The following is a 26,222-nucleotide window of genomic DNA, read 5'->3' as shown; positions in this document are numbered from 1 at the left end:
AAGTCATAATCATGAAGCCTAAATTAGAATTTATTCTCCTCTATAGGGAATTTGTGTTTGCTTTGCTAAGAATCTAAGGATGCTAGTAAAATGAAACCACTTTATCTATCTTTCAGGGTCCTGACTGAACTTGGTAAACTTCAGATTCTCCATATTTTGGGGGACTCCACCTGGATGTCAAATCTGTGTTAATGCCCATTTTATCATTTAAACTCCCTCTGCAGTACTAGATAAAGTCACAGCTCAGGATAATACTTCTTCCAGGACATCTTCCCTGATCCTCACAGGTCCCCAGACTGGGCTAAGTGCTGCCCGTGATATTCTCATATTTTTTTCTTTTTTCAGAGCTGGGGACTTAACACAGGGGCACATTACCATTGAGTCACATCCCCAGTCCTTTTTATTTTTTCTTTTGCTTAGAGTCTCACTAAGTTGCTGAGGCTGGCCTCGAACTTGGGATCCTCTTTTTTTTTTTTTTTTTTTAAGTATTTATTTATTTTTTAGTTTTCGGTGGACACAACATCTTTGTTTGTATGTGGTGCTGAGGATCGAACCCGGGCCGCACGCATGGCAGGCGAGCGCGCTACCGCTTGAGCCACATCCCCAGCCGAACTTGGGATCCTCTTGCCTCAGCCTCCCAAACTGCTGCAACCATACCTGGTTTTCTGCATATTTCTATAATTCCAAGGGACTCTGCATTTTTCTTTCTTTCTTGAGAGAGAGAGAGAGAGAGAGAGAGAGAGAGAGAGAGAGAGAGAGAATTTTAAAATATTTTTTCAGTTTTCGGCATACACAATATCTTTATTTATATGTGGTGCTGAGGATCGAACCTGGGCTGCACGCATGCCAGGCGAGCTCGCTACCGCTTGAGCCACATCCCCAGCCCCACTTCTTGTTCTTTGATAACTTCAGAAGGTCTTACAAACATAACAATATATCTCTCTTATATAATAACACAGATTTTTTTTTCCCCCTAGAAAATAGGGTTTATTTTCAACCAATCTTACTTTTATTTTGCTGAACAGCCTATGGAAAAACAGTTGAAGACCACCCAGTGGCTGTTCCGGTCCACTCAGTGAGCTGGGCAGGTGGAGCTATGGACCAGTTTTTCCGGGCAAGCTGAGCTCTCCAGTCTTCAGTAGCTAACTGCTAAACAGGCTCAGAAGGTACCAGTGTACCTTACAACCAGCCTGTAACTTTAGGCCAACTAGCAAGAAGAGCTGGAGTAGTCCATTCCACTGAAATTCCTCCTTAGTCACAATATTTTTAGCAGTGGCCTGCTCTTCTTTTTTAATCTCTTCAGGATCTCTGCAGAAGAAGAGATTAGGCATGACCTTCTATGGGTATTTACCACAAGTGGCGCAATGCATGTGCAGATCCTCCCAGGCCAAGATGTACCACATCAGACCCACCAAGTAGCAAAGTTCACACATTTCCGAAGTGAATCTTCAACTGAACATACATATACACTTTTTTTTTTTTTTTTTTTGTACTGGGAACTGAATACTCTGGGGCACTCTGCCACTGAGCTACAGCCTCAGTCATCGTCTTCTTCTTCTTCTTCTTTTTTAATGTACTAGGGATTGAATCCAGGGGCACTTAACAACTGAGCCACATTCCCAGCTCTTTTTTTTTTTTTTTTTTTTTTGAGACAGGGTGTCACTAAGTTGTTGAGGCTGGCTTTAAACCCAAGATCCTCCTGCTTTAGCCTCCAGAGCCATGGGATTACAGGTCAGCACCATTATACCCAGCCCCAGTCCTTTTTATTTATTTTGACAGGATCTTGCTAAATTGCCAAGGTGGTCTCCAACTTTTGATCCTCCTGCCTCCATCTCCCCAGTAGTTGGGATTGTAGGTATTCAACACTGCCCCAACCACAAATATTTTAATAATATCAAGTAGTTTGAAATTCACATAAAAGTCTAAATCCTGATGACAAAGTTTGACTTGGAGCTCTAGGTTCCAAGGAGAAAAAAAATAAACTGAATTATTTTGCTGTGTCTTATTATATTTTAAAGACACACTATGATTCTTTCCTCATCCAACATTAATTTTGTGAATATTATATCTACCTTGGCTATTTAAAGATGAATAAATATATGGTTCTGGCCTTTTGGGAATTCAGTATCTAACAGGAAAGAATGTGAACAAATGATTATTATACAGTGGAATACTTTCTGAACTGCAAGAATTGCATGGCTGGGCTTCTGGGTTACTACACCATCTTGGCTCTAGTAGTCTGATGCCAGCTCGGGTACCTTGGCAAGAATTTGAACAGTTCCCACCTCCCAATTTAGGGTACAAAGGTCCTTATTTTAGTTACCTTTAAAAAAAATTTTTTTTAATAGCACTGGGGATCAAACTCAGGGTTTCATGCATGTTAAGCATGTGCTACCACTGAGCTACACCCCCAACTCCTGTGACCTTCTAATATTTTATTTTTTGGTACTGGGGATTTAGCCTAAGGGTACTTTTACTAATGATATACAACCCTAGCCCTTTTAATTATCATTACTATTATTTTTTATTTTGAGACAGGATCTCCCTTAAGTAGCTGGGGTGGCCTTGAACTTGTGCTCCTCCTGTCTCAGTCTCCCAAATTTCTGGGATTACAGGCTTATGCCATGTACCCAGCTGACCCGTTTTTAAATTATATATATATATATATATATATATATATATATATATATATATATATATATATATATATATTAGTTGTAGTTGGACACAATATCTTTATTTAATTAATTAATTAATTAATTTTTATTTGGTGCTGAGGATCCAACCCAGCACCTCGCTTGTGGGAGGCAAGTGCTCTACCACTGAGCTACAACCCCAGCACCTCCTGACTTGTTTTTAACAGGACTCTTATTCTATGACTGTTTTTCTTCTCTGCCGTCAAGTTATCAACTTTCTCCACTGTACCTCCAGTTTAAATTCTTGAGGAGATTAATTTAGCTAAACAATATTTTTCCCATTAAAGAAGTTTTTCTGCCAGGTGTGGTGGCGCAAACCTGTAATCCCAGCGACTCTGGAGGTTGAGGCAGGAGGATCCCAAGTTCAAAGCCAGCTTCAACAAAAGTGAGTGCTAAGTAACTCAGTGAGACCTGTCTCTAAATAAAATACAAAACGGGGCTGGGAATGTGGCTAAGTGGTCAAGTGCCCCTGAGTTGAATCCCTGGTACCTTGCCCCCAAAGTTTTCCTGACAGGTCACCTGATAAAGACTGCTGACCAGCTGTGTTGAATGTGGCCATGGGGTTAGGGTCAGAAAGCACACAATGTAGCTACTGATATCCAAATCAATTATCTGTAGCCACTTTTCTTCAGCAAGGGCCTGTGAGGATAAAATCTTTGGAGGGGGCTGATTGGCCTTGCAAGTGAATGCCTTAGCCTGTCCACCATAAGTGATACACAATTGTTATCATTGATGGTCCTCTCTATTGAAGGAATAGAAAGTGCAATTTTCTGATTTAGGAAAAGGAATTTATTGGCTTATGTAATGAGAAGCCTAGAAGTACAGTGGAAATTGATGAATACATATTCTATTTCTTTCTTTCCTTATTTCCAGTATTGGAGATTGAACTCAGAGTCTCATGTATGTACCATTTGCAGCTAGAATCATTTTTTTTTTTAAAGAGAGAGTGAGGGAGAGAGAGAGAGAGAGAGAGAGAGAGAGAGAGAGAATTTTTTTAAATATTTATTTTTTAGTTCTCGGCAGACACAACATCTTTGTTGGTATGTGGTGCTGAGGATCGAACCGGAGCCGCACGCATGCCAGGCGAGCGTGCTACCGCTTGAGCCACATCCCCAGCCCGAGACTTTTTTTTCCACTCATGACTAATTCATTATAAGCAAATACCAATCTTAAATACAATTCTGGAATAAGTGAAGTCACACTGAATACAGATAAGAAAGTACAAAGAGCTCACTGGCTATGCAACACTAAGAGGATGAAAATCAAATTATTTTATACTGTAGATCTATATAAATAAATAAAATCACGTCTTTTTTTAGTATGTATATTTAGATTTCTTCTACAAATAATATTTCATTTCATTCACTTCAATAAGATTTGGTACTGGGTATTGAACTCAGGAGCACTTGACCACTGAGCCATATCCCCAGCCTTATTTTGTATTTTATTTAGAGGTAGGATCTCACGGAGTTGCTTAGCACCTCACTTTTGCTGAGGCTGGCTTTGAACCTTTGATCCTTCTGTCTCAGCCTCCCAAGTCACTGGGATTACAGGCCTGTGCCATAGCACCTGGCAAATTTATGTTTATTTCATCAATTTCCTGACATTTAACACAAGCAGGAATATCTTCAATAAATTGAGCATGTGAGTCCACAAATGTTTTGAAGAACTCTAACAAGTTGCACAGATCCCATGTCAAGTTGCATAGATCCCATGTTTCTCTTCTTTCTTTTAATTCCTTATATGAATTTCTTTACAGTTTGTGAAATTTCAACCTCCTTTTTGGCTTTTTCAAGGTTGTGGTAGGCAAGTGTCTTGGCAATTTTTACACCAAGATCTGGTATAGCTAGGTGGTTGTCAAGTTCCTCAGCATTCTCAATATTCCACTCCTCCATACAGTGCCTTTATTTTATATGGTGCTGGGGATCAAATCAAGCTCTTCACATGTGCTAGGCGAGTGGTGTACCACTGAGCTACAACCCCAATCCCTGACTTGCCAATTTTTTTTCTTTTTTTTTTTTTAGTATTTATTTTTTAGTTCTCGGCGACACAACATCTTTGTTGGTATGTGGTGCTGAGGATCGAACCCAGGCCGCATGGATGCCAGGCGAGCACTCTACCGCTTGAGCCACATCCCCAGCCCAAGTTATTAAATTCTATATCCCACTGGAACTAGTTTAGAGGAGCCAGAGACCAAGTCATCTGTCTGTTTGAATGCTCCTGATACACTTTAATTTTGCTATATGTGTCTTCTTTTATAAGCTCTGAAATCTTGGGGTTGAAGTTTTCTGTTTAGATTTTTTTTAAAAAATATTTATTTATTTTTTTAGTTTTTCGGCGGACACAACATCTTTGTTTGTATGTGGTGCTGAGGATGGAACCCAGGCCGCATGCATGCCAGGCATGGGTGTGCTACCACCTGAGCCACATCCCAGCCCAAGATTTTTTTTTTTTTTTTTTTTTTGTACTGGGGATCAAACCTAGGAGCACTTTATTTATTTTTATTTATTACTTTAGTTGTAGAGGGACACACCATACCTTTGTTTATAAATTTGTTTTTTATGTGGTGCTGAGTACCTCACAGATGCTAGGCAAACACTCAGCCACTGAGCTGTCGCCCCAGCCCCCTTGCTAAGGCCTCACTCAGTTGCAGAGGCTGGCTTTGAATGTGTGATCCTCCTGCCTCAGCCTCCAGAGTCACTGGGATTATGGGCATGCAACACAGCACCCCCATAGCACCGTGCTATCTCTTTAAGGACAAGTAACACACAAATTAAAGTACAATGTTTCTAACAATACAAAGTAATACAGAGTAACCTAAAAGGACGTCAGTGTTTATCCTTCTGGTTGTAAAAAGGCACAGATTTTTTTTTTTTTTTTTCTTTTTGACTAGGGATTGAACCTAGGGGCACTTTACCATTGAGCTATAGTCCCAGTCCTTTATTTATTTATTTTTATTTTTATTTTTTAAATTTAAGACTGTATCTCATTAAATTGCTGAGAGTGGCCTAAATTTGCCATCCTCTGGCCTCAGCCTTCCAACTTTTGTAGTGGGGATTCCAGGCATTCTCTACCACACCTGGCAAGGCACAGACTTTCATTTATAAAATGAAAATTGCACTTAATTAGCATTTTAACGAACAAAGTACTTTCACACACATTCCTTTATAAAGCCCTGGGGAGAAAGTATTAACCTTTATAAGGAAAAATAAAGAGGTATTTAAAATTTCGAGATGGTAGTATTATTACATACAGTCTCTCCCCTTTGGGCTCCCATTGTATTGTGTTCTGTTGGTACCTATGATATGGTAATACTTAAATTCACTAATAGTTTAACAATGAGTATTTTGCTCAATACCAGGCACTTGTTCTAGGCACTGTGATTACAAAAGTGAATGAAACATCCTTAAATTTATATACTAGTAGGGTAGGAGCAAGCTGACCATAAAATAAGAAAAATGCATGGTGTGGTAGATTGTAATAAGTGCTATAGATCAAAATTAAGTAGGGAAGGCAAAAAAGGAGTGTGCAGCAATGTTTCAGTTTTATGTAGGGTGCTCAGGGTTTGTTATTCTACTTCGACCAGCAGTTCTTCTAGGGTGGATACAAATCTCACTCGCCCTTTGCCTTCATACTCCCGCACTTCTCACAGCCTAGGCACCCAGGGATGTAATACTTCCATATCGAATGAACTGCAAACCTCCTGAGAAGCAAGCAGTCAGGAAACAAAGGTCTATAAAGTAGATATTGCTTAAAAGTCCCTGAATTGGGGCTGGGGTTGTGGCTCAGTGGTAGAGCGCTAGTCTAGCATGAGTGAGGCCCTGGGTTCGATGGTCAGCACCACATTAAAAAACTAAACAAAATAAAGGTATCCTGTCCATCTACAATTAAAATTTTTTTAAAAAAATAATAAGGGCTGTGGCTCAGTGGTAGAGTGCTTGCTGCATGGGTGAGGCACTGGGTTCGATTGTCAGCACCACATAAAAATAAATAATAAAGGTCCATTGACAACTAAAAAATATTTTTTAAAAAAGTCCCTAAATTGAATCACCTGATAATTTGCGATTAGTTTTATTCATTTTCACTAATTAAGTGAAGTTCTTTTCAGAATGTTTATATTACAGAATGAAAACTACATCAGATATTCTTACAGGCTCTTTGATGTACTTCAAACATCTTCTAGTTACCTTTTTGATCTCACTATCGTTAAGTTTCAGTGTGCGTGGTCACTTAAAAAAAAGGCCTTTGCCAAGTATTTCTTAATAGGAAGAGTAGGTGTTTTTTAGGGAAAAATTAGCACTTGGGGTTTTTACTGAGGTTCTTGGTCGGGACCAGTTATGAATGCATCGAACCTTTAGTGAATGAGAAAGCAAGGTTCTAATTCCCAGAAAACAAACCACGAAAAGTGAAAAACCCTGTAACAAGCCTCGTGGAGCGCCCAGCAGAAACCTTGACCTCAAGATGGCGTCGCGTAGTCATAAGATTCAGTCAGCTCCAATCAAAAATGGCAGGGTGGGTCCTAATTTTCGGCTCCAGCCTTTCTAGTCCCCACCAGGCGGTCCCTTTCTATGGTTGTTCGGCTCTGCGCGGTGAGCCCAAGCCAACAGAGGAGACTCTCTATACATGCTCTTCTCTATGGTTCTCTACTCCACGCCCCCGGTCGCTGTGCATGCCGGGCAAGAGGAAGACCTCCAGAAGCTCCCCGCGCATCGCGGCTGTGTTTGCGGCCTGTGCGAGTAGGCGCTTCGGAATTAGTCTCCCGGGCGAGCGGCGCGCAGAAACCTCGAACCGGTGGAGCCCACTCGTAACGTGGAGCCTAGAAGGCCGCGAAGACAGTACCGTTTTCTCAGCGGCAGGTGAGTTTACGCTTCTGAACGCCTGTGGAAACCGGAGGACGGGGTGCCTCAGCTGGAGGAAGAGGAAAAGCCAGGGTGGCTGCGAAAGGGCTGGGGTGGGGTAGGGGTGAGGGCTGGGGTGGGGGAGGGGACGGGCACGAGGCTTAGGTTTCTTCGCTTCTCTGAGGCCTCGAAAACCAGTGGGCCCAGGAGCCCGTGGAGGCCGGCCTTACCGCCTGAGCGTTCCTCTTTGCATTGTCGCCCAATTTCCCTTTCCCTTCCACGTTCTGCTACGGAGTGAATCGCTTTGGTCCCATCTCGGCTGCGCGTTAGTCACAAAATGATCGGTATGCCCCGGGGGGGCATTTCCCTGAGGTTCCTTTATTTATGGAGCTTGCACAGCACCCCTGTAGGTTTTTTCTGGCCTAGGACACATTGGCCCCGGGCCTTGAAACCAGTCTGAATCCATCTTTTTTAGAGAGGGTCTGGCCACCAACGGATTTCTTTCTCTTTCACTTTGGCCATCTAGAGCCCGTCCCACTCGAATTTAGCTAATGCTCACCTGTTTTTTGTTTTTTTTTTTAAAGCATATTCCTGGCTTGCTCAAGGTTGTAATGAGTTTTGCCTTCCTGCCGCCTTTCCGCATTGAAGGATGCAGTAATCTGTTTCCATTCATTTTAAGTGATTACCAGCCTCGGCATTAAAATGTTATTTCATTTTCACCGTTCCTTAGTCTTAAGTATTGCTTTTAAACTATGTCTTTTAGAATAGATATAGGAATGTGAAAGTTATTTTGATGTTATGTAATATAGATTTAGATGGTCATGGAAATGCTGTTTTTGATACTGGGCAGAGTGAAGCAGACCAAAAGGAGGGAAGATATTGGACTTCTCTTGCACTAGACCGCTTTATTGGGAAGTACTGTGTATTAGGTAGTTGACAATGTGTAAAGATTTGTTTCATTTTTGTAGTAGTTTTTTGTTGTTTTTACCACTTTAAAAAAATCTTTATTTTGACGTTATTTTAGATTTACAGAAGAATTTATAAAGTAGTGTAGAGGATTTCTGTATATAGTTGGTACTGTGTTATCCTGTAGATAAATTGTGAAAGATTGAAGAGAAACTTTTAATTTTTAAAGATTATTACCAAAACATTTAGAGTCCAAGGAAGTCGTTTAGTTGATCATCAGTTCTCCTGATTCAAGTAGATGTTATCCTATTCTAATAATTCATTTTTTTAAAGCCTTGGTTTTCTTCATCTGTAAAACGAGTGTTATAATAGTAACCACATTTCTTCCAGTGTACTCTGCTTAGACTTTCATAAGCAAAGCCATAACTATTTGATTTCTTATTGGTATGTTATTGCTAGAAACAGACAGTAGAGTCTTTATATTGGTAATTTCAGGACAGTGGGGAGCCTTGGGAGTCTCCACCCACTTGCTGTGTTCAGTTGGACAAGTAAAGCAGCAACAAGCCGGCATGGCTCACACCTGTAATTCCAGCCATTCAGGAGACTGAGGCAGGAGAAGAGCAAGTTCCAGGCAAGCCTTGGCAGTTCAGCCAGACACTGTTACAAAAAATAAGAAATATAAAGTACTGGAGTGTATGTAGCACAGTGGTAGAGCCCCCCCGCATTCAAGCCCAGTACCTGCCCCCAAATTAATGAATTTACATTTGATAATTTGGGAATTAAGTAAGATAATGAAGACTTGCCAATAAAAGTAAATAAAAATGCTTATTAAATAATTTTGAGATAACCATTATCAGATTTTCTCTTATGGTCACAAGGTATTTTCTATGCCTTTCCTGTTTTTTTTTTTTTTTTTTTTTTTTTTAAAGAAAGTGAGAGACAGAGAGAGGGAGAGAGAGAATTTTTAATATTTATTTTTTAGTATTTGGCGGACACAACATCTTTGTATGTGGTGCTGAGGATCGAACCCGGGCTGCACGCATGCCAGACCAGCGCGCCACCGCTTGAGCCACATTCCCAGCCCTCCTGTTTTGTTTTTTCTTCTGGTAGAGTACCTATAAGTCAAGGAAATAAAAGTTTGCTGTTTCACTCTTGTATATAGGCACTATATATTAACAATATTTTGACTAATTTTTAAATTTTGTGATTTGTCTTTTATTGCACTATATTGACACTCTCTGTGTATGTATTTTAAGTATTTTTTAGTTGTTGATGGGCATTTATTTTATTTATTTGTATATGGTGCTGAGAATGGAACCCAGTGCCTCACGCATGCTAGGCAAGCACTCTACCACTGAGCCACAACCCCAGCCCAATTATATATATATATTTAATATCTTTTTAATTGTTTATGGATCTTTATTTATAGTCGATGCTGAGAATCGAACCCAGTGCCTCACACATGCTAGGCAAAACACTCTACCACTGAGCCACAACCCTGACCCCTCAATATATATTTTTAAAATAAAATTATTTCATGTTAATATTGGGTAATGACTTCAGACCTGATAGGAATTTGGGATTTCTCCATTTATGGTACCATTTTGGCCACAGATAAGTACTTTTCTCATTTTTATGATTTGGAGAGAAATGGTATTATAGCTTTGAAAGCAAAAGTTGTCATTAACATTAAATCATTAATGTCACTAAAAGTAATCTTGTATTAAGAAAACATTCTATGTATTTTTTAATCTCTTGATTGCCTGTTCTTATACTACCATAGCCATTCATACAAGTGGATTTTAAAAGCTTCTTGAGCTTCTTCAACAGCTTTTATCCCTTTTCTTCCCCCTTTTTTCTTTTCTTTTTTATTTTTTAAATATTTTTTTTAGTTATACATGTTTTTTTTTTCCAAATTTTTTTTTTAGGTGTAGATGGACGCAACACAATGCCTTTAGGTAGGCGAGCGCTTTACTGCTGAGCCACAATCCCAGCCCCTAGTTTTACATCTTTATTTTGTTTTTGTTTTTATTTTTATGTAGAGCAGAGGATCAAATCCAGTGCTTCACATGTGTAAGGCAAGTGCTCTGCCACTCAGATACAACCCCAGTCCATCTCTTTCTTTTTCTTTTTTTTTTTAAACATATTTGAATTGTAGACACATAATACTTTTATTTTATTTACTTATTTTTGTGGTGCTGAGGATGGAACCCAATGCCTCACACTTGCTAGGCAAGTGCTTTACCACTGAGCCATAAAACCAGGCCCTAGGCTTAGCTTCTGTACTTTTATTTTATTTTTTTTTAAAGAGAGAGGAAGGGAGAGAGAAAAACTATTTTTTAGTGTTTGGCAGACACAACATCTTTGTTATGTGGTGCTGAGGATCGAACCCGGGGCGCACGCAGGCCAGGCGAGCGCGCTACAGCTTGAGCCACATCCCCAGCCCCACTTTTCTATACTTTTAAATACTTTTCTCTACTTTTGAAAACTTTTAAAAGTTTTTTTTTTTTTTTTTTTTTTGTACCAGGGATTGAACTCAGGAGCACTTGGCCACTGAGCCACATCCCCACCCCGATTTTTGTATTTTATTTAGAGACAGGCTCTCACTGTGTTGCTTGGTGCCTTCCCATTGCTGTCTCTGGCTTTGAACTCCTTTGATCTTCCTGTCTCAGCCCCCGGAGCTGCTGAGATTATAGGTGTGCACCACTGCTTTTAAACTTGCAGAAAATAAGAACACTACTCAGAATTACTGATATTTCTTTTTTAATTTAAGTTTTCATATAATTTAAAATTTACAAAAATGTTTCAAGAATAGTATGAAGAATTCTCAACTCTCACCCACATACCTGAAATGTTAATATTTTACCAATTGACTTCATTTTTTTAAAAAAATATATATTTTAGTTGTAGATGGACACAGCACCTTTATTTTATTTGTTTGTATGTATGTATATATGTATGTATGTATTTATTTAATGTGGTGCTGGGGATCTCATGCATGCTAGGCAAGTGCTCTACCACTCAGCCACAACCTGGTCCCTCATTCTTTTTCTGTCTTCATAGTTTCTTTCTGAAAAATTTGGGAGATGTGATGCCTCGTATATAAAAATACTAAAGTGTATTTCCTTTGAAACTAGGAAATAGGCAAGGTGCAGTGTTGCATACCTGTAATACTAGCTATTAAGGAAACAAAGGCAGGAAGAATTCAAATTCAAGGCCACCCTGAAGAACTTAGTTACACCCTGTCTGGAAAGAAAGAAAAAGGAAAAAAAAAAAGGTTGGGGATGTAGCTCAGTGGTAAAGTGCCCTAGCACTTTTTTTTTTTCCCTCTGTACCAGAAAGACAAACTAGGACACAGATTCTGTTATTTAATAGTATAATGATCAAAATTAGGACATTAACATTGATACAGTGTTATGTAATTTTCAGGTCTTAGATTTTGCCTCTTGTCCTGATATTTTTTTAAAAAAGCAGCTTTATGCTGGATGTAGTGGTGCACACTGCTCAGGAGGCTGAGGCAGGAGGATGGTGAGTACAAAGCCAGCCTCAGCAAAAGTGAGTTGCTAAGCAACTCAGTGAGACCATGTCTCCAAATAAAATACTGAGTAGGGCTAGGGATGTGGCTCAGTGGTTGAGTGCCCCTGGGTTCAATCCCTGTTACCCATCCAAAAATAATGTTTTTTAAAAATAGCAGCTTTATGAAGGTGTTTTTGATGTGTAAATGAGTTTTTTTTTTTTTAAGTAATCATACAGAGTTAAACGGCCTGAAAGATCTCTCTGCCTATTTGCCTATTTGTAAGTCACTGTACCCCAGGTTTTATTTTGTTTTGTTCCCCTTTTGAGGTGGGGACAGAGATGGTGGGTGGATACTATGGATTGAACCTAGGGGCATTTACCACACTGAGTAACACTCCCAGCACCCCACTCTTAAATTTTGAGACATGTTCTTACTAAGTTGCTTAGGGACTCACTAAATTGCTGAAGCTCACCTGAAGCTTGTGGTTCTCTGGCCTCAGCCTTCTGAGTCACTGGAATTACAGGGTCTACCCTCCCCCTACCTTCTGTCTTACCCCAGTTTGTAGGGACCACTAGTGTTTCTGAATACATAGTGTTGCTTTTTAATAATTGAAAAATGACAAATTACAAAGTGGAAATCTCAGGGAAAAAATCAATTCCTTTTTTTAGACAGTCAAAAGTCTTTCCTGCAGTACTGGGGACTGAACCTATGGTGTTCTACTAGAACACTGAGCTGTAATTCCCTACCCTCTTGAGTATTTTTCAGACTTCTGAAAAACTTTTCTGTAAAAGAAATTTTGTTCTTTAAATTCTTTTTTTTTTTTTAAAGTTGTTGGGCTTTTATCTATATGTGGTTCTTTTTTTTTTAGAGAGAGAATTTTAATATTTATTTTATAGTTCTTGGCGGACACAACATCTTTCTTTGTATGTGGTGCTGAGGATCGAACCCGGGCCGCATGCATGCCAGGCGAGCGCGCCAGCACATGAGCCACATCCCCAGCCCGTATATGTGGTGCTGAGAATCAAACCCAGTGCCTCACAGAACCAAGTGCTCTGCCGCTAATCCTGGAATTACAGGGCCTACCCCCTGTAAAAGAAATTTTTCTGTCGAATAGTCCTCATTCTTCTTTGGGCTTTGAATACTTTTTCTAGTAATAATGCCTGTAGACTCCAGTTCTGTGGAAATTTAGTTAATGGAGTAATGCATTTTAAGGGAATGTTTTGCTTAGATTGAGGCAGGCAGTTATGTCAGTGTCCAGTGTATCTTGCAGGCTATGAGCAGGGCAGGAAACAGTACATGTTACACTAATAGTCACTTTTAGTCACTGTAGAACCTCTGAACTTTATATAGTAACTTAAATTTTACCCTTTCAGGAACAGATACAAATAATACCTGGGGGAGAACTAGGCACAAAATTGAAACTATTTATTGGATGAATGAATGAATTCTATGTTAGTGTTCGAAGAGGGGGGATATTATTGGTTCATTCTTACCATTTCAAAAATTTGACACATAGTGAGTGCCCTGATGGGGCTAATTCATAAGCCTATCCTTGGTGAAATAATTTTATGTCTAGATACGTGTGAAACAAAGGGATAAGCATCTCTACCATATTTTGTATACCTGTAGTATTCTCAGAAGTGTAGAAAACTAAAGAATGCTTTGAAAGAGAAAAAAGTGAAAACAGCAGAATGCATGCATGTTAATATAATATAGATAAATCTTACTTTCATTATTTTTTTTTGGAGTAAATCTGTTGAAGTAAAATTACAATAAAATGAATCCATTTTAATTTCTATGAGTTTTGATTTATACATATGCCTGTGTGACCAACAGTATGCTAGAAAAATGTAGAAAATATTTCTTCCATTGTGATGCTTGGTTTGGGTCATGAAGTTTCTTACTTAATAGGTAAAAATGCTTTGGATCTTCTGTAAATTAAGCACAGTATTTTTAAAAATGCTATTTAAATGATTTTAGTGCTAAAAATTAAATCTGCATCTCTCTTTCTTGAACTCCACATGCAATTTTTCAGCAAATCCTATTGGTGATCTTCAGTATGTTTAGAATCCAACAGTTTGATAAACCACTTTCACCACTACCACCTGTTTCAAACTGCCATCATCTTGTGTGGATTATTACAATAGTCTCATGCTTCCATTCTGTTCTTTTCCAGTCTTACTTAATACAGTGGCCATTGATACTGTTAAAACGTCAGTCAAGTTAAAAAATCTTTCAGATGTTTTCCATCTTATTGAAAGTAACAGTCAAAACCTTTACAATGTACTACAAAATCCTGCACTCTGAACTCCCTCCCCAAATAATAGTATTTTCAGCTTGCTTCAGCTACCCCAGAGATAATGTTGACCTTGCTGTCTCCCTTGAACACACCCCAAAGTTGAACACACTCTGCCTACTTCAGGCATGTGTTTGCTGTTTCCTTTGCTTGAAAGATGTTTCCCCCAGATATGAAAAGGACTTCCTGTTTCAGCCTTTTTCAAATCTTTATTTAGCTCTTCATTTTCTTTGTGAGGTATATAAGCAGATTTGAAATAAATCACTCCCTTGCTGTCTTCCCAGCTTTGGTTTCTTACAAAATGCCTTTCAGTGTTCAATATATCTGTAGCATGAGTAATTATAATTTATATTTTATTTGTTATCTGTAAGAGCTGATAGGTTTACTATGATTATAAAAGTTTATTTTCACATGGCAAAACAAAATTTTATGTTGAATTATGTAATCTTATGCATTTTAATGTTTAAATTTTAATATTTTTTAAAGATCACAGGAAATGTTTTCTGATTTTTCAAGGAAAAATTGAATATTTACAATAATTAACCATTAGCTGTGGCTGGGGATGTGGCTCAAGCGGTAGCGCGCTCGCCTGGCGTGCGTGCGGCCCGGGTTCGATCCTCAGCACCACATACCAACAAAGATGTTGTGTCTGCCGAGAACTAAAAAATAAATATTAAAAAAAAAACTCTCTCTCTCTCTCTCTCTCTCTCTCTCTCTCCTCTCTCACTCTCTCTTAAAAAAAAAAAAAATTCCCTCCCCCCCCTCTCTCTCTAAAAAAAAAAAAAAAAAAAAAAAACCATTAGCTGTGTTATTTTTCATCTGTTTTAAACTAAAATAAAGGGCTGGGGCTTCAGCTCAGTGGTAAAGAGCCCCCCTGGGTTCAATCCCCAATACCCCTCCAACAAAAACAAAAACCTCGAAATGAATGCAAGGGGTATACTAGCATACACTAACAGAAAAGATTATAAATATGGCATAAATTCTAATAATATAGTTTTATTAATAAAATATCTAATACTGGGGGGAGTGAAAAGTGGTTCTAAAAACTGAATCAAAGTCCATCTTTGATCATTGTGAGGCTAGCACTGGGCCATTGCTAGCATAGTACCTGGCTCATGGTAACTGCTTAATAAATGTCTATTGAGGCCCTCAGACTTTGTTTACTGATACATTCATTAATCAATTTATTTATTCAACAGGTACTATACCAACTGCCCTCCTAAGAAAGTGCTGAGATAGAGTATTATAATGATAATACAAGAGCTTCTGTAAGTAGGACAGTAGCCTTCTCTGTTTTAAAAGAAGATACACCCCCTTTCCACCCTTCTGTATAGAATATTTGTTTTTGATTTGGGGCAGAAACTGTTACCAAAAAAAATTATAAGAAACTCAATACATTTATAGTCTAAAAATCTTGTGGTTTTTCCTTTGTGATACATCCTGATACCTACCTAAATTTTAACGCATTTCTAGTACCTTATTTGATAAGTATATGAATCATCCTAGGAATTCCTTTACTTATAAAACTTTCTAAATATTTTAAGTATATTGTTTTTTGAAGTTGAAGTTTAAATTGTATAGACTATTGATTGTGTACATCAAGTAAATAAACAGGTAAAAAGATACTCAACCTCGTTAATGAAATAAAAGTTTTTTTTTAACCTATCAGATAATTAGAATTTAAAACCTCTTTATTCCAACAATGGTGAGGATATGAGAAAAGGGCATAAAATTTACATACTATTTTTGGGGACTGATTTAGAGGTAAAATTTGGATGTATACAATAATAATCTGGATTATGGAATTATTTAGAGATGTATAGGATTATATGTCAAAATCTAAAGCATTATTTGAAAGATAAAAAAGTAGCATGAACCATTAATGTTGGTTGTTTAATTATTGTATATCTGTATTAATAATTTACTACATTATAAAAACTGAAATAGAAATTTATAAGTGGATATGAAGAGATGTCAATGAAAATAGGAGAAAATGCAGGTAATAATGTAGTTATACTGGAGAAAATTACAAATTATGTATTACTTTGTACATATAAAGATATGTAGAAAACCATGAGATATGCCTAACTGTGGGATTAGGGAAAGAAAAAGTGAGGGATTAGGGAAAGAGAAAGTGGAAGAGTTACACTTTTTTCCTTAATTTTTTTTTTTAGTTGTTGATAGACTTTTATTTAATTATTTTTTTTATGTGCGGTACTGAGAACCTAACACAGTGCCAGGCATGCTAGGCAAGTAGTCTACTGTGAGCCACAACCCCAGCCCCCAAGAGTTACACTTTTTATTTTTCTTTCTTCTGAAGGGTGAGTAAAACAATTACAAAACACAAGACATTTTAAAAGTTTAAATAGCTCTGGACATTTTTTTTTTTTTTTTGGTGGTGCTGGGGATTGAACCCAGGGCCTTATGCATGTGAGGCAAGCCCTCTACTGAGTTAATATCCCCAGCTTTGCGGACTTCTTTATTTATAGAGTGAGGAAATTTTCCCTAGTGTCTAGTAGAAATATCTCCTGTTTATCAAGTCACTGACTTTATTGGAGTCACTGATGTGGCATAGACTTACTTATTTGAGCTCTCTCATTCTCATGCTGGGAATCTAACCTAAAATCTTGAGCAAGATAGGAAACACTCTTATCACTGATCTATGTCCCCCAGCCCCTTGGCTGATTTTAAAAATTGATGTATGGAACTCTCATAGGACATCCTAGCAACATTTTAAATTTTTTCTCCAATAGAACTGGGTGCTAAAATATGTTGATGAAAATAAAAACTTAAGGAAGGAAAAACTTAAGTACTTCCATTCATTTAAAATAAAGGATAGCTGGGCACCTATAATACCAGCAGTTTGGGAGGCTGAGGCGTGAGTAATGCAAGTTCCTGAAACCCTGTCTCAAAAAGGACTGGGGTTGTAGCTCTGGTAAAGTGCCCCGGGCTTCAATCCTCAGTCCCATATGGGAAGGGAAAAAAAGTTTCCTTTAATATGGCAGACTAAACAATTTAATGTGCTTTTATAATTTTAAAAATCAAATGATACTATCTGATTCAAGAGTGGTTAAAAAAAGAATAGTTAATTGGTTGCTTTTAAGTTTAAGAAAAAGGATGGCATTTCTCATTGTCAATAGTTCCTTTTCACATTTGAGTGATTACTGTATGATCTGGTATCAAGAGTTGGTGTGTGTCCGTGCCCCACCAGGTTTGTAATCCACTGACATATTTGTCCTTGAGGAACTGGCCAACATTGAATGAAATGCTGTGTAACTTTGTAAATTTAGTTTTCAGGGTGCTGATAGATATTAAATAAAAAAAGTATCAAAGCACTTTATAAAACACTATTAGATACCCTCCTGGATTCTGAGTTTGGTTTTAAAAGATTCATTGATGTTTGGTATTTAATTTTTGGATATTAACTGAACCTCAAAATTTTTTTCTTCCTTTATATGTATTCCCACATGATTGTAGGAGTCTATCCTGAACTTAGATCGTGTACATTTTGGGAACTTATTTTAGAAAAGATCTAAGTTTTAAAAATTCTCAATGGACAGACAGAGAAAAGAGGGTCTTTGCCAACTCCTTTGGGTAAGAAAACTTTAGAATTTTGCAGATACTCTAAAAATGAAGGCCAACAAAACTAGGCAGATTCAATTATAAAGTTTTCAAGTAAAATGATTTGTTATGATTTCTTTCTTTAGACTGCTGCAGTAAGAATGTCTTTCCCCCCTCATTTGAATCGCCCTCCTATGGGAATCCCAGCACTCCCACCGGGTATCCCACCCCCACAGTTTCCTGGCTTTCCTCCACCTGTGCCTCCAGGTAAGTTTGTTAAACTTTAGGTTTTTTTAAACCTATGCTTTTGTCATTATGATATTAACTTTAGGAAAATGATATGTATGTGATTACTTCAGCAGTGAAGATATCTTTTAGCATCATTCTGAAAATGGGTTTTTCATTTTCCTAAGGCAGTGGATTTGATATGTGACTGTCAGACTCACCTTGGAAATTCCTTTTAAAATTCTATATTTAAAATACATAGGGCCAGGTGTGGTGGTGCATGCCTTTAGTCCCAGTGACATGGGAGACTGGGGCAGGAAGATCACAAGTTCAAAGCCAGCCTCAACAACTTAGTGACCCTCTAAGAAATTCAGCTAGACCCTGTTTCAAAATAAAAATAAATAGGCTAGAGATGGGGCTCAGTGATTAAGCCCCTTTGGGTTCCATCCCTAGTACCAAATGGTATTCCCTTTCTGAAACAGGGAAAAAAGCAGTGTTATTAATCTTAATTTTGCAGGTACTTAAACATGCATATTAGAAGCAAATACCAGTACATGTTTATCTCTTAGTTCTAAGTTTGGTTTGTTTTTAAGCACAGATACATAGTAGCATGCTATATCCACTAGTTTGCACCTTGCTTTTTTTCACTTGATAGTGTACCATAGCTTTCTAAATCAATGTATGAACAGCTTCCTTCAAGAGTTCTGTGGAGTTAAAGCAATATTCAGGCCTTACCACAAATCCCTGAATCAGTTCCTCAGAAATTGGGGCTCTGGAATCTTTATTTTTAACAAGTTTGCAGCTATTTCTAGGTATCAAATTAAGTAGATGGAACCCATATTTGAGAACAGTTATTCTGAAGTAGATAACATTATTTGACTTAAGGGAATGAGAGTTCCTTTGCTTCTACCATGTTTACTTTAGATCTTCAATATTATTGCCAGCTTGGTTGATTTTAAACTAATGTGGACATTTATTCAGAATGGTAATTCTGTACTTTCTGATTTCATTTGTACTAGTCTAATCATTTTTGTTTAGCAAAAGCATACTTTACTTGACTGATAAATCAGAATTTAGTTGTAGCTCAGGCACTACCAGCATTCTATGTGCAATATCAGTATTTTAAAAGGTAAGTCATGAAAAAAACAAAGGTAGGTAGTGGACTGGGGACATGACTCAGTGGTAGAATGCTTGCCTTGCATGCTCAAGGTCCTGTGTTTGTTCCCTAGCACTGGAAGGGGTGTGCAAGGTAAGTAATGAAATATTATAAAAACTACTGTAATAATTGAGAAACACAGTACCCTTGATGCATAATTTTTGTGTTTGGCTTATGAGTATTGTTAATAACTCAGTGCAGTTAATTGGACTTTGATATAATATATGATGATTCTGAGTTTTAAAAAAATTTTTTGTTTTAGATGGATAAAATACTTCTAGTTTATGTGGTGTTGCTGAGGATCGAACCCAATGCCTCACATGCTAGTCAAGTGCTCTGCCACTGTGCTACAACCCCAGGCCCAGTGATCATGAATTTTAAATGAGAAAATAAGTCTGGTAACTAGTTGTTGTTTTTCTTTAGAAAGTAAGACATGCCTACAGAAAAAGTTCCTTCCCCCAAATCAATCTTGTCAGTTTTCTAGGGTATTATTTCTCCAGAGATATGCTGTGCATTTCCTACTATTTGCTTGCATTTACTCTTCCTATTTCCTTTTTAAAAAAATCAAATGTTAATATGCTATTCACATTTTGTGTACTTTATTTTTGCTTAGCATGCATGATCATTATGAAGACCAGCAGTGCTTTTTCAATGAAAAATTTGAAATGTACTTTGCTTATGTTTGCTTTGGCATGCATGATTTTTATAAACAGCAGCAATGCCTTATTTATTGTGAATACTAATTGCAGAAATTCTAATGGCAGTATTAGAGCACATGCTTAGTATGCACAAGACCTGAGTTGTAACCCTAGCACCAAAAAGGAGGAAAAGAAAAAGATAAATTTCAGGTATTAGTAAGTTGGATTAGAAAGCATTATTAGACTTTGAGTAAATATAAATAGGGAAATTTAGAGATGTCTTTCTGAATGCTTTTCTTAATAGACGGTTTACCTATGGAATTGAGGCCATATGGGGGTACCATTATAGTTGGTAAATAGAGGAGTATTTATTTTTGGAAAGTTAAGGTGTAAAATTCAGATGATAACTGGTTAATTACAGGTGTTTTTGGTACTGGGGATTGAACCCAGGGGTGCTTTACCACTGAGCTATATTCCCATCCCCTTTTTATTTTTATTTATTATTATTTTTACGTTTATTTTTCGATTGTAGTTGGACACAGTACCTTGATTTTATTGTTTATGTGGTGCTGAGGATTGAACCCAGGGCCTCGCACATGCTAGGCGAGCACTCTACCACTGAGCCACAACCCAACCCCCCCTTTTTATTTTTTATTTTGAGACAGGGTCATGCTGGGTTACTTAGGGCCTCTGACTAAATTGCTTGGGCTGACCTTAAACATGTGATCCTCTGCCTCACCCTCCTGAGCTGCTGGGTTTAAACGCATGTGCCACCAGGATGGTTAATTAATTATATTTTTACATACCCACAGTTATTTAAAAATACTTTTACTTTTTTTTGTTGTTGTTGTTGTGTTGGGGGGCAGTAATGGGAATTGAACCCAGGGCTTGACATATGATAGCAATGCCCTGAGCCACTTGTCAAAAGAAAAGAACTTTATTTTAACCACATAGGCCAAACAAAACAGCTCCTCAGGAAAAACCCTCAGAGCCCAAATGCCACCACCAGCTTCCCACAAGTCTCTCACACCAACACAAGCCTCACCACCTCCCACAGTCCTCCTGCTCTTGAGGCCGATTGGCTGGGTCGTGTGGGCGGAGCCAAAGAAGTCCCCCAATGAGCATCACCGCAGAGGAGCCAATCAGCTAGATGTTGCTGGGGCCGCTGTGAGCCAATCATCAGCTGGCAGTCTGAAAGTTTGCTGGGGCCCCTTCGGCTGTGGCTCTCAACATCTCCCCCTCTGTTTAAACAACAAGCATGTGGCTTAGGGACCATGCCTGCCTTAGGTTGTCCAATAGTACATATGGTACTTACCCGTTATCAGATGAGCTGACCTCAAGGCGTGAGCCTCCTGTCTTAGGTTGGTACCACTGCAATTGGATCTTACCCATCACTGACTACTGGTCCAGTATACAGCCACACCTGTGGAGAGGTCTTTGTACCAGCAGGGGGGTGAGGTTCTTTGCCTCACTTCTGTTGGCCCCCAAATTTTAGCTGAACGATCATGACAAGCAGAAGGGAGGAATATACACCAAGCCAATTGACGGCTCCTTTTGGAAAAATTGTACCACCGATGACATCATCAGCAAAAATACCCCAACACTACCACAAGTTGCTGCACCAACAGATAGTTTACAAGGCATACAGGTGAATTCACAATGCATACAAGTGATACATAGTCCAGGCAAGTTCTGCAAGCAGTTCAGTGATGGCTATTGCAGAAGCTGTAGATTTGGTTTTATCTTTGTCTATACCGGAACTGGGATGAAGATAGGAATTCTGGCAATAAGGCTAAAGAAAAAATTATGTAACATTCCAGAAGGCACTAAAAGAAAACAATTTTCTTAACAATTTACATTATCTTGAAGAGAATTATTAAATATAATGAAAAGGAAAGGTGAAAGTAAACAAACAGATCTGTTAACCTCCTTTTTTGTTCACATATTAAAACAATCCTCAACAGTTGTTTACCCAATTTAAATTAAACCATTTAAATCACGTGAAAAAAAAATATTTGGATCCATTTTTTCATGAGCGCTCATCATATATGATATATGGACATACATACATTCAAACATATAACACAAAACACAAGTGTGCACACATAATACATACAACACATAACATAATAGTAAAGGCCTTATAACTGTTTACAGGTGAAATCTCCATTGCAATGCTTAAAAACTCTATAGTCAAAAAGTAGAAAAACATTAACCTAGGTCTGTATGAGCTCAAAAAACAAAGTAGAACTTCATGATGTGGGAAAGGGCAGTAATAAAACAGATATTGAACAAAGCATCCTGGTTCTGTTGCAGATGTAAGGATAGCCAAACTAGAGTTCTGGATATCAGCTGCTATGGATTTGAGCCAAATCATCTTCTTTTTGGTCTGTAGAAATCGCTTTAGTTAATCTCTCTGGAATCCAAATCGGCTGCTGTTCTCCCTGTGGAAACACACAAACAGACCCCTGACTCCAGACAATTACTGGGTCAGGACCTTTCCATTGTCCTGTTAGAATATCTTTCCAAAGTACCTTGGGCTTATGTACATTTTTTGGACACATATGCCTTTCTGCAGCACTAAGTCCTGATGAATCCAAATTTAAAAAGTTTAGAGTAAAAAGGGTTATTTTAAGTTTATCTTTGGGGAATATATACCCCTTCCTAATTCCTTCTTTTTGCTTTAATTAGTACATTTTAATAGTTTGATGAGCTCTTTCAACTATGCCTTGTCCCTGTGGATTGTATGGGATTCCTGTTATATGAGTAATGCCAAATGATGAGCAAAATTGTTTAAAAGAGGTAGAAGTATAACCAGGGGCATGATCTGTTTTTAACTGTTTTGGAATGCCCACAGTGGCCAAATTTTGTAAGCAATGAGCTATAACATCTTTAGTTTTTTCTCCAGCATAAAGGGAGCCCATCAAAAATCCAGAAGAAGTATCAACTGTAACATGCAAATATTTTAATTTTCCAAATTCTGGCAAGTGTGTGACATCCATCTGCCAAATATGGTTAGGTATCAATCCTCTAGGATTGACTCCAAGATTAACTTGTGGTAATAGGTCACACAATTTTGACATTGTTTTATTATTTGTCTAGCTTGTTCCTTAGTTATTTTAAAACGCTTTTGTAAAGTATTAGCATTGACATGGAACCTTTTATGAAAATTTATAGCTTCTTCTAGTGTAGAGAAAATATGTATGTCATGTCTAGTTTTATCTGCTAAATCATTGCCCAAACTAAGGGCTCCAGGCAATCCTGTATGTGCCCTGATATGTCCTATAAAGAATGGATCTTTTCTGTCCCAGATTAGACTTTGTATAGTGGAAAGCAAAGAGAAAACAGTAGAGGAAGGGGAAATCCTACCAGCATCTTCAAGGGATACTATAGCATTAACTATATACTGAGTATCGGAAAATAAATTAAATACAGAATCTTTAAACATCACAAAAGCTTGTAATACTGCATTAAGTTCTACCTTTTGAGCTGATTGTTTGGGTACTAAAAATGTAAAAGTTTGATCAGGGGTAATTATTGCTGCTGTACCATTATTTGACCCATCAGTGAATATATTTGGAGCATTCATGATAGGGGTTTTTCTTGTCATTTTTGGAAAAATTACAGGATGCAATGACCAAAAAGACAATAAAGGATTAGATGGTAAGTGGTTATCAAATGAAACATTAGATTTGCACATGATTATTGCCCAAGTATTTAACTCATTAGCCAACTCCTCAATTTGATTCATAGTATATGGAGTAATAATTTTATTGGGAGAAATTCCAAACACTCCCTTTGATACTTTTATTCCTTTGAGTATTAATTGTCCTACAGCCTCAGGATACCTAGTAAGAATTGTGTTAGGAGAATAAGATAAGTGTATCCATAATAATGGACCTTCTTGCCAAAATACTCCTGTAGGAATATTTTTTGTTGGTAGTACAATAAATAATAAAGTCAAACTTATATCAATTCTATCCAAATGCATATTTTCCATATATGTTTCAATGATTTTTAATGCCTTTCTTGCTTCAGGCGTTAACATTCGGGGTGAATTTGGATCTGATGGACCTTTTAGGATATCAAATAAAGGTCCCAACTCTCCTGTTGGTATACCTAGATAAGGCCTTATCCAATTTATGTCTCCTAATAACTTTTGAAAGTCGTAAAGTGATTTGAGTTGATCTACTCGTATTTAAATTTTTGGTGGACAGACCGTGGTTGAGGATAATAGAACTCCTAAATAATTAATTGGAAAATTTAATTGTACTTTATCTATTGCTATCTCTAGATTATAATTTTTTAATAAGTTTGTAAGTGTGGCATAACATTCTAGCAATGTGTTTTTAGCTTTGTGTGCTAATAATATATCATCCATATAGTGAAATATTTGTAGTTCAGGATTTTGATTTCTAAGTGGCTGGATTACTTTGTTAACATAAATTTGACACATAGTTGGGCTGTTAGCCATCCCTTGAGGGAGTACTTTCCATTCATATCTCTGATCAGAACCTTCATGATTCAGTGCAGGGATAGTAAATGCAAAACGTGGACTATCCTCAGGATGAATTGGAATTGAAAAAAAAAAACAATCTTTAATATCTATAACTAAAACATACTAAGTTTTTGGCAAAGTAGACAATTGAGGAGTCCCCGATTGAGCAGGTCCCATAATAACCATCTCATTATTAATGGCTCTTAAATCTTGCAATAATCTCCATTTACCAGATTTCTTTTTGATGACAAAAATGGGAGTGTTATGGGGAGATACAGAAGGTTGTATATGTCCTTCCGCTAATTGTTGTTTGACCAGGTCATGGGCTGCTTGTATCTTTTCTTTAGTCAGGGGCCACTGAGGAACCCATACTGGTCTTTCTGATTTCCATGTAATTTTTATTGTGTCAGTGGCCCTTTCTGAAAATCCAACCCATGTCTGTCTGTTCCTTGATCTATTTGTATTGGTGCTGCTGTACCTTGTTCTTGTTTTTCTAAACTTTTTCCTTTCCTAAAACCTTGTCTAGTCATAATAGTGGGTGCATTTTGATTGATGTTATTTGTTAATGTCAAACCTAATTGATCTAAGACATCTCGTCCCCATAAATTTACAGGAAGATGATCCAATACATATGGCTGTGTTCCTTCACATCCTTCAGGATCCTTCCAATCTAATACCATTGCACTTCTATCGGGATTAGTCGCCACTCCTAGGCCTCCAAGCGTTTGAGTGACTTGTTGCAATGGCCAATGTTTTGGCCATTCTTGATGAGATGATGCTAAGGTCTGCACCTGTATCCAGTAGCCCATTAAATTTATGTCCTTGAATATTTAGTTTTAGCATGGGGTGAGAATCTAAAGAAAGCATAGCCCAATCTACACCTGTGGAGCCTAATCCCTTGGAACCTCTTTCTACAGCACTACTGGAAAATTTATCATGTAGGCTTGGTATTATTAGTAACTGTGCTCTTCTATCTCCTGGTGAAATTACTGATATACCCTTTGGAGAACTGGCTATGATTTTTATTTCACCCTCATAATCGGGATCAATTACCCCAGGACTTATCATAAGTCCTTTTAGAGTAGAAGAGCTGCGTCCCAATAATAAGCCTACTGTTCCTTTGGGAAGAGGTCCTTTTACCCCTGTGGGAATGATTTGAACTCCCATCTCTGGAGTTAGTACTGATCTGGCGGAGGTGCAGATGTCCAACCCTGCGTTCCCTCTGGTTTGTCTGATGAGGGATCTGATGGACAATGTTTCCTGGGCACTACCCTGATGGGGTTGCTGGGTTCCTCCAGTGCTCTGTATATTTGTGGTTTTGGGCCCCGGAGCATTGGGCCACCCTGTCCGTTTTTTGGCAACGGAGCCCGATGCCTTTCTCCACGATATCGTGGATAAACACCTGGTCCTTTTTCGCTTTTTGATAGTGGAGTACCCTCTATGGTGGTTTGAGAACGGTATTCATTCGCCCAATGTCTCCCTCTACGGCATTGTGGGCAATTACCTGGTATTCTACCTGGTATTCTACTCCTTTGATACCTAGTTTTGTTAAACCCTTCTCCTATGGGGCGATTCCTTTTAAAATGTCCCATTTCTTCACAATTGTAGCATGTTCTTGGCCTGGGATCTAAAGCCTGTTTTACTGCAGCTGCCACAGTTTGCCCTTGTTCATTAATGTCTCTACATAATTTAATATATGTGTTTAAATCTTCATGTTTCCATGGTCTAATGATATCTCTGCATCAACGATTCGCTTGCTCATAAGCCAGTTGTTTTATTAATGGCATTGCTTGTTCTGTATTCCCATAAACTCTGGTAGCTGTTTGAATAAGCCTATCTACAAATTCAGCATAAGATTCATTAGCTCCTTGTATTACCTTAGATAATTGAT

At 37.9% G+C, this 26,222-nt stretch overlaps 1 protein-coding gene across 3 annotated transcripts in view; it reads left to right on the top strand.

Moving 5' to 3' along the window:
* The first annotated feature begins 6,536 nt into the window (after positions 1 to 6,536).
* The window catches only part of Rbm25 (RNA binding motif protein 25), a 65,591-nt gene continuing 45,905 nt past the window's right edge, over positions 6,537 to 26,222 (top strand). For 2 of the 3 annotated variants that reach the window (XM_026400694.2, XM_077800348.1), the window contains exons 1-2: positions 17,769 to 17,847; positions 17,961 to 18,081. In XM_026400694.2, the coding sequence (XP_026256479.1) occupies positions 17,806 to 17,847; positions 17,961 to 18,081 (163 nt within the window). In that variant the 5' untranslated portion in view covers positions 17,769 to 17,805. Of the gene's footprint in view, positions 7,553 to 17,768; positions 17,848 to 17,960; positions 18,082 to 26,222 lie in introns of those variants that run through there. The other variant, XM_026400704.2, reaches the window with a different exon arrangement.

Source organism: Urocitellus parryii, chromosome 6 (genome assembly GCF_045843805.1).
Source record: "Urocitellus parryii isolate mUroPar1 chromosome 6, mUroPar1.hap1, whole genome shotgun sequence".
In the NCBI taxonomy this organism is placed as follows: domain Eukaryota; kingdom Metazoa; phylum Chordata; class Mammalia; order Rodentia; family Sciuridae; genus Urocitellus; species Urocitellus parryii.
Note: the sequence above shows the minus strand (reverse complement) of the source record. Positions and strands in the feature narration are given on the sequence as shown.